At 39.6% G+C, this 8,863-nt stretch overlaps 1 protein-coding gene across 1 annotated transcript in view; it reads left to right on the forward strand.

Moving 5' to 3' along the window:
• Positions 1–5,632, forward strand: part of LOC117442292 (calcium/calmodulin-dependent protein kinase type IV) — a 42,366-nt gene extending 36,734 nt beyond the window's left edge. Inside the window, exon 11 of the mRNA XM_034078294.2 lies at positions 1,118–5,632. Coding sequence (XP_033934185.1) covers positions 1,118–1,657 — 540 coding nt within the window. The 3' untranslated portion in view covers positions 1,658–5,632. The remainder of the gene's footprint in view (positions 1–1,117) is intronic.
• Positions 5,633–8,863: the final 3,231 nt, after the last annotated feature.

Below are 8,863 nucleotides of genomic sequence, written 5' to 3' on the forward strand. Positions count from 1 at the left end.
CTGCTCAATATCAGTCGCTGTTCCTTTCACACAGGATTTTATTTGAGAGACTTCAAACCAGTTGGTAACTTTCCAATAATATCTGTCAACCAGGAATACTACAGAATCATTGTGGCAGTTAATGTTGCCTCGAATAGAAAATACACAGGCAAATCTGTTGAATCGACCTTAGAGGAAGTTATCTTTTGAAGGATATTAGAAAAATATTACTCGTCCCCGGCTTGAGCTTCAGCCTCAGGATCCATGTATCTGTGATCCTCTCCAGAATGGAAGGAGTCATCACATACAGAGCATCAAGTAGTTCCTGAGCAGTGTCCTTCACTTGCTGATATCCAAGAGAGGGAGTCACACAGTCACAAGATGGAGGAATACCGGTTCTTCTAAGTAATCATACATCCTGTCATGAACAAAATACATACGTTTTTTTCTCAAAATGTTGTTTTTTTTCTCAAAATCTCAAAATTCTGACTTTGTCTCAAAATCTCAAAATTCTGACTTTGTCTCAAAATCTCAAAATTCTGACTTTTTTCTCAAAATCTCCAAATTCTGACTTTTTACTCAAAATCTCCAAATTCTGACTTTTTAACTAAAAACCTCAAAGTTCTGTCTTTTTTCTCAAAATCGCAAAATTCTGACAGTTTAACTAAAAAATCTCAAAATTCTGTCTTTTTTCTCAAAATCGCAAAATTCTGACTTTTTAACTAAAAATCTCAAAATCCTGACTTTTTACTCAAAATCTCAAAAAAGGAGTCATCACATACAGAGCATCAGCTAGTTCCTGAGCAGTGTCCTTCACATGCTGATATTCAAGAGAGGGAGTCACACAGTCACAAGATGGAGGAATAGAAAGCAGTATTCAATGTTTACTTCGGATTAGCTCCACGTCAGAAATGAGCATGCTTGATGTCTATCTCCATAGAGGCTGAATCATCATGTTAATCACATAGCTATCATCTGCCTCAAACAGTCCTGATGCTCTTCTGGGTCATCACACATCCGGTCATGTTCACAGCTGCAGTTGGATACCTTTGTTATCATGTGGACTCTGATATTGGAAGGTCGGACGTTCAGTGTTTTCCAAACAGTGTTTAATAGAAGCGTGTATCTCTGTCAACAGGCTGCCATGAAGGCCGTAGTGGCCACCAGTCGGATGCACGAGAGCTCGCGGCGTCGCACCGACAGCTGCGAGATGCCGGGCTCTGGGACGTCGAGGCAGAGCAGCATGCAGCAAGACCCGCCTCCAGAGTCCACAAGCCCCTCCCCCGCTGATGAAGAAGCCCCACCTCCAGACCAGGACGACGAATCAAAGCCCTCCAACCAAAGTGCCCTCATCCCGTCTCCTCCACGCACCCCAGAGCCGCCCCCCAGCTCTGAAGCCACGCCCACGGGGCCCGCCCCCATGACAACAGCCCCACCCCCCACACCCACAGGCCCCGCCCCTATCAGGCCACCTCTCCGTGTCGATGGCATTCGACAGGCGTCAGTCATCCCCAAAACGATGCTAGTTCAGCCCCACCTGCAGCAGAAAAGCTTCTCATTGGTCGAGCCCAGTTCCAGGGTCGACGCCACACTGGCCACGCCTCCAAGTCCCACCAGCCTCAGCAACGGCTTCATGCCGGGGGCGGAGCCTGCCAGTAAGACCGCCCCCTGCCAGTGATCACATATCGCTTTTAGAAAAACGTAACTTCATCTTCCTCTTCTCTAAAAACATCTCAAATCACTTAAAGGGACCAAATGAACCTAAAGCTCCTGTTACAAACGGAGCTAACGTTTAACATTAAACTTCCATATCTGCAGCTACGCTAACGTGCTAACAGATACACTTGAGGGTTTGTTGGGTGTTTTCGCAGCCAGGACAGTTGTTCAGTCTTCATTGTTGAGCTGCTGGTTTTTAGTAAAGAGGCTGGACATGATTCAAGGATAGCATTAGTTCCAAGGGACTTACGAGTTACTCAAGCTAGGCAAGAAAATCGTCCTTTTAGGTCGTTATATGGAACTTTGGGGTGGGAGTGTGGGAGAATATGACAAGAAAATCCTTTTAGGGATATTCTCTGAGATTAAAGTGGTCATCTATGAGAAAACTACATTTGAAAACTATTCTGGATCATACATTTCTGTGTAAAGTGAAGATCCGACCTTGCAAAGTGAAGCCATGTGGATCTTCGACAAAAAAATAAACCATAGTTCCTTAAATTTCTGACTTGAATCTCAGAGAAATTGGAGACAAAAATTCATGCAAATGCAGAGATTGATCTCAGAGACAATTTTTCTTGGAAATGTGTGCTCGCTTTATTAATTTAAATATGTTAACCTAGCATGGTCTTGGGAAACAGACAATAAATCAGTTCGGCCTGTACTTAAATGCCAAGTAAAACACTTTGATAGTAAGACGTTCAGACGCAGTCCAGATGTGGTTAGCCTAGCTTAGCATAAATACTGGAAGCAGTGGGAAACAGCTCAAACACCTACCAACACCTCCGTAGCTCAACCACATATCTTGTTTGTCTCTATAATAAGTGGTAGCGACCTTTCAATCATAAGGCCGCTCCTTTATCGTCTACTTTACTCTAAATGGGACCGTCATTTGAAAAATAAACATCATGCTGTATTAATAAACACTAGAAACTAGCGGTTTGAACCATAAATTCATTAAGAACATGTTTATCAAGTAAGAGGCAAGGTCATTTTCTCATAGACTCTCATAGACATTTTTCAGAACCAGAAAGGTTGCCCCCTGCTGGTTATTAGAGAGTGCGATTTGAGGTACTTCCATTAAGGCTTTACTTTTGAGACTTTAAGGCTCTTTGTTTACACCGCACAAAAACAGAAATGTAAAACCAGAGACGTTGCACTGAGGCACTGGGCGGATGGATACAATGAAGAAATAGTTCTGCCTCGTACTTGAAATGGGACAAACAGAGACTCTGGTTTCTTCCTCTTTTGGAAACAGCAGGTGACTTTTTCCTCGAATGCTCAGGACGGAGCTGATTGTATTATTATTATTAAACACATGTCTGCATGGACACGGGTGTGAAGGGCGAGGAGAAACAGAGCAGCGACTGCATCTCTTTGAGTGTCGGGGCAGCTGCAGACACAGAGACTCTGAGAAAAGTTTGAAGAGACGATCTGCTTTCTTTTTTAAAAGTCCTTTCTACTCGTTACTGGCGATTCCCGCTGGATTTATTCTGCAGCCGAATGAGTAGATAGACCCGGTGTTTATTTCAGTGTCGTGTTAGTGAGTAAAACGCAGTATTGCTTACACTTCTATCAGCAGTGGTGATGATGATCTCCTGTTTGCACTGTACATAGTTTGGTTTTAAGATTATATCTGACAACTTTACCGCGCGACCAGAGACACAATCAGCGTTCAAACCCCCCCCCCCCCAAAATATACAAAATGTGACTTTCGTCATTAAAGGGTATCTTTTAACCTGGAAACTATTTGCCCATGTTTTCATGTTTAAATGTATAATGGGGACAGCAATTCTAGATATTAGTCCAGTTGATCGAGAGTGCTGCAGCCAGGCAATGAAATCCTATCAGGAAATTAATCACCGTCAAATTTAATCAATTTCAAGTTTGTTTTATACATTTCTGACAACATTTTGGAAATAAATAAATAAAGATTAAATTCTTACATTTAATAATATTTTGGGGTTTGCTCTTTCCTGTAGGTTTTTGTGCATGTATATAAATGTTTAAAGCAAAATTGGAATAGACACAATTTCTCTGTATGGGTCCTTTCCCTAATGTTGTCAAATATTCTTAGACATCTTGCTCTGGCAGGGGCAAAAACAAGCACTTTTAGTGGACATTGACAGTGATCAATATCATTGCAACCCATTTCGCAGCTTCAAATGTATCCCCAAGACATAACAACGTGGTGAGATAGGGTCCAAGTTGAAGAACCAAAGTAAACCTTTCAATGAAACCCTTTAGACTACACGTTCTACCTCTCTTTGTGCAGGGGCTTCCAAAATAATAATAAAGAAAATCAGCCTGGAAAGAAATCAATCTTGAACCCACCAGAAACAAAAACACACAAAACTACGGTGGCCAGGATGGACCAAACTGAAGTAAAGTTTCTCTGCCACCAAATAAAATGCTCAATTTTAAAGAAGCTTTTCTTTTTAACCCTCCTGTTGTGTTCGGGTCAAATCTGACCGATTTACTACTGTCATCAATCACACCTTTTAGTTTTACATTTGATTGCATTAAGGCTTTATCATATCCTTCACAGTAGACATTTGAACATACAATTGCTGACCACCATTTTGGATGATTTAGTCAACTTTGTAACACCAAACTGACCGCCATAAAGAAATGGAATTAGTAACCATCCGGATCAGATAAAAACACACACACACACACACACACACACACACACACACACACACACACACACACACACACACACACACACACACACACACACACACACACACACACACACACACTATACGTGTTTTCCCCCCTTACGTGCCCATCCCCCCATGTGAATCACAATTTGACACATTTCCCGCTCTTATGTGCCCCTCCCCCCACATGGATCACACCTGGCACACACAATACATGTTCAGTGTCTATTCTTTGTATATTTACTGCAGTTTTTCATGTATACCAGTACTCTGATACAATATGTACAGTTTTAAAGGGTGTTAAATGAAATTGGGTGATGATTAATGGTTTTTGTGTTAATGTATTAGCAGTTAAAACAGGACCGGTCAAATTTGACCGCGGACACCAAAGTAAGGGGGGGAACACAACAGGAGGGTTAAAGAGGAACCAGCCCTCCCAAAGATGGAGCCCAAAAAGTCCTGGAAACATATTTTTACTTTGGGTGAAAAAGGACGCAATTATTGTAATTCCTTGTTACATTTTTTGAAATGTATTATGATGTTTATTATAAGATCCCATCGTGTGGCTTTTTTCCATGGGTAGGGATTTTAGTTTAATGCAAAATCGCCCTGTAAAAAAACCATACCACTTTCCATCTTGTAAATTTAACATCAAGTAAAGCCTTTGTAACATGAAATCTGTGTCAAATGTTAACATGATGCTAAAGGTATATACGCTTTTTATTTACTAACACACTTGAGATTTCAATGGAAAAGAAAACCTTATCTTTAAAAATGTTTACATCATCCATTTAAAAAAACACATTTTAAATACTTTTTTAAGACGTTATTGGGCAGAACAGCTCTGTGATTGGTTGTGAGTCAAAGTGGGCGTTTCTTGATCGAAGCTTTGAAGATCTGACTGATGTGCAGTTTGGTTCCTCTTTAAAAGATCTGGTCAAAACGAGTCTTCTGCCGTAATAACTTCTTGCCAAATGAACTCACTGGATAACTATCTGTCATGGTAGAAAGCATGTACTCTGTATATTTGATTTACATATACTCTTATGTAAAAACATGAATATTTTTGCTTCTCTTTATTCGGAGGGACAGTCCGGGGGCAGGGGGGTTAAACTGTGTTTATTGTTTTGTGTTTGCTGAGTGAACTCGTACCTTTTATTTTATTTTAAAGGATATAAGCTGACAGTGTGACAGCTGTTAACATGTGTATCTGTTAACATGTATTATTTACTTTCTGTTGATCATATCAGATTAAAGACTCAGTTTGCCTCCTGCAGGACTCTGACTCTCAGGGTTTTTACATCACATGTACAGTAAAAGATAAATCAGTCTTTCTTCTGGAGGAAACACGGAGACATAGATTTCTGTTTACATCCCGGGTTGAGAAGACTCAAAGAGAAAGTTAAGAACGCTAACAGACTCAAAATGACCCAAAAAAACAACACGAAGAGACATACAAATCTAACTAATGCTTAAAAACTACAATGACCAAAAGAAAAACGTAAAAAGACACAAAATACTTGTCACCACATCTCCATCCCCGTGTATCTTCCGCACTATCTAAAGAAGGCACCAAAATAGATTAAGAAATAACTCTATAAATCAACCTAAGAAACACACAGTGCAACAGCAACAGGAAACAAAAAACCCCTCGCAAAAACAATGTAAAAATATAATAATCAAATAAACACAAAAGCGCATAACAGCAACAACATTGAAACGCAAATCAACTAAAAAACATTCAAAACGACCTCAACAAAAAGATTTGACAGTCTTCAGCTTCAAAGCGTGCAGAGGCTGAGCCCAGGTGAGTGAGATGTTCTTTTACTTTTACAGGGGTATAATACAAATATACACGAAAATATATATTTACACGCTCACAGGAAAAGCAGAAGTCATCTCTGTGTCCTTTGATGAACCCACCAACTGTTTCAAGATGAATATTTTTATTGTTGTATTCATAAATCACGACATGCAGTCATTTAAGCGTTCCAGTCATCAGCTTGGCATCTCATTCCTTAAAACAGGAGGCTCAGATATACTGAGAGGAAATATGAAGGGTATATTTCAAGGTTGTTATGTAAATAAGTCATTGGGCTTTTTTCTTATCAACTAAGATGTTAGAACATGTTTCCAACTTTAAATGACTGAATTTATTTAAAAAGTGGACTTATTAACACATGAATACTGTGTAATATATTTGTACATTTATATTTAAGAAGTACAATATGAGAAAAGCACAAGTTTAATTTGTGGGCCATATTCCATTATACTTTTTGAATTGGCTGGGGACCGAGTTTGGACACCCCTGGTTTACAGCTTTGTGCGTGTGTCCGGTCTGGGACTCGAACCTGTGACCTCTGAGTCTCCATCAGTCCTGTGAGCAGCATTTCTCTGTGTAGACCGGCCCCTCTTGTACCATCCCACAACAGTACGTGGACCCGGACCTCCACTCTGCGGCCGGTACCTCCCACACCGCGGTGACACTGTAAGCCCCGCCCTCCTGTGACATCATCTGTGACACAATGGCGCCTGATGATGTCACTTCTGCGTCGTCGACCCACCACAGGACGTCCTGTCGAGGTGAGTTTAACCCGGTGAGGACGCAGACCAGAAGGTGAGGGGATCCGGGGTCCAGAGAGAAAGGGATGGACGATAACATCTGAACTGATGGAGCAGAACCTGCAGATAGACGTGGAGTAAGATACGATACGATAAGAAGTACTTTATTGATCCCAATTTGGGAAATGTTTGTGTTGCAACAGCATAAAAAGACATGGCAATGTACAATACAAATTAAGGAGACAAGAAATAAACAAGAAAGTCAAAAATATACATGTTGAAATTACACATTTGTAAAAGAATTTCAAGATAAAAGGGGGTACATTTGAGTCAACTATAGAAAATAATGAGAATGGTCGGTGTGACGTCAAAATAAAACAGATTTCTAGGTGGAATAAAAGATCAGGAAACACATTTGTAATCTCATGATTGATTGATTGTTATACAGATGATATGCAACTGTATGTCCAGATAAGTCTAGTATTCATGTCTTTCGTTGTCTCTAGAGCCTTGCTGAAATTGAGCATATGATTTCCCCACCAGTCAAGAGGAAGTTGGCCTGTTAGTGGCGGAAGCTCTATGAACTAAAAACGACCACAAAGAGAAGCCACACGAGACATAAAACACCTTAAAGAGACACAAAATGACTCAGAAGAAGAAGAAGAAGAAGAAGAAGAAGAAGAAGAAGAAGAAGAAGAAGTAAAACAACTACAAAAAGACATGAAATATGATAGAGACAGAAAATGATACACAACAACTACTAAAGAAGCAAAAAGGACACACAATGACTACACATAGTGACACAAGTGTATAATCCCATAACTTTCTTTTTACTGATTGTAATCTTTTAAAAATATTTCCATCCTCTCATTTCATCTTTAAAGTTTTGCATCGTACCTGCTGTCTTGCTCTGATGGTGAAGATGAAGCTCGTCTTCATCAGCGTCCACTAGCAGAAGAGTCCCATCACTGAAAACCATCGAGAACGAGACCGACTGTCGGCTGGGTCGAGAGCAAACAACCCAACATCTGCAGGAGGAAACGGACTGTTATTACAAAGTCAGGAAACACAAACAGAAAATTATTATTTATGGTTTTGTCTCACCGCAGGAGGACGATGAAGGTCAATGTCATGTCCATCCTGAAGTCTCAGCGTCTATAAAGTGAAATGACTGTAAAAATAAAAGTTATTGTAATTTATATATGTTTTAAAATGTTTCTAAAGTCCTTATAATAATGTCAGAGTTCGTAATTCTTAAGATCTTAAAATAAAGTACGTTTTTTTTTTACCCAGGTTTCATAAAGAAGTCCACATGATGGCTTTCCTTAAATACAAGTCCACATAATCTTGTTTTAAACTGTATTTAAGGTTCCCCAAATGATGTTTCTACGTTATTCTGAAGTCCTTAAACAAAAGGCCATACAATGTTATTTGTTAGTTTAATGTCCTCAATAGAAGTTTTAAAGAAAAAGATCTACCTTCGTTAATGGTCCTTGTATTCGCTGCTGCAGTCAGTCTGAAGTCTGCAGATCTGCTGTGTGTTAGTGAGACTTTTTTAACGGGAAAACATGAAAACTGTTGTTGCAGAACGGCAAACGTCTCCAGGGAGAAGCTGCTCTGGGATCGGACCGTTGGTTCAGTTGGTGAAGGACAGAAAAACAGGACATTTTTATCACTAATGCTGTTGATTCGAAATTGTTGTTGGTGTCTGAGAAAAACCGGCATAATGTATCAGTAACACTGTGTAGTTCTTCCTGATGTCAAATCATTTTATTATTTAAAATATTTAGCTTTCATTAAATGTCTAATTTTACATGCGAAGAAAACATTTAAAATACTCATTAGGTTGATTGGTACGAACTTGATTTTAATTATTTATGTAGATCCCATAATGCCTCATTTACTGTTTTAACATAAACGTTCAGAAAACTTTACATACAAAT

This window comes from Pseudochaenichthys georgianus, unplaced genomic scaffold (assembly GCF_902827115.2).
Source record: "Pseudochaenichthys georgianus unplaced genomic scaffold, fPseGeo1.2 scaffold_408_arrow_ctg1, whole genome shotgun sequence".
Taxonomy (NCBI): Eukaryota; Metazoa; Chordata; class Actinopteri; order Perciformes; family Channichthyidae; genus Pseudochaenichthys; species Pseudochaenichthys georgianus.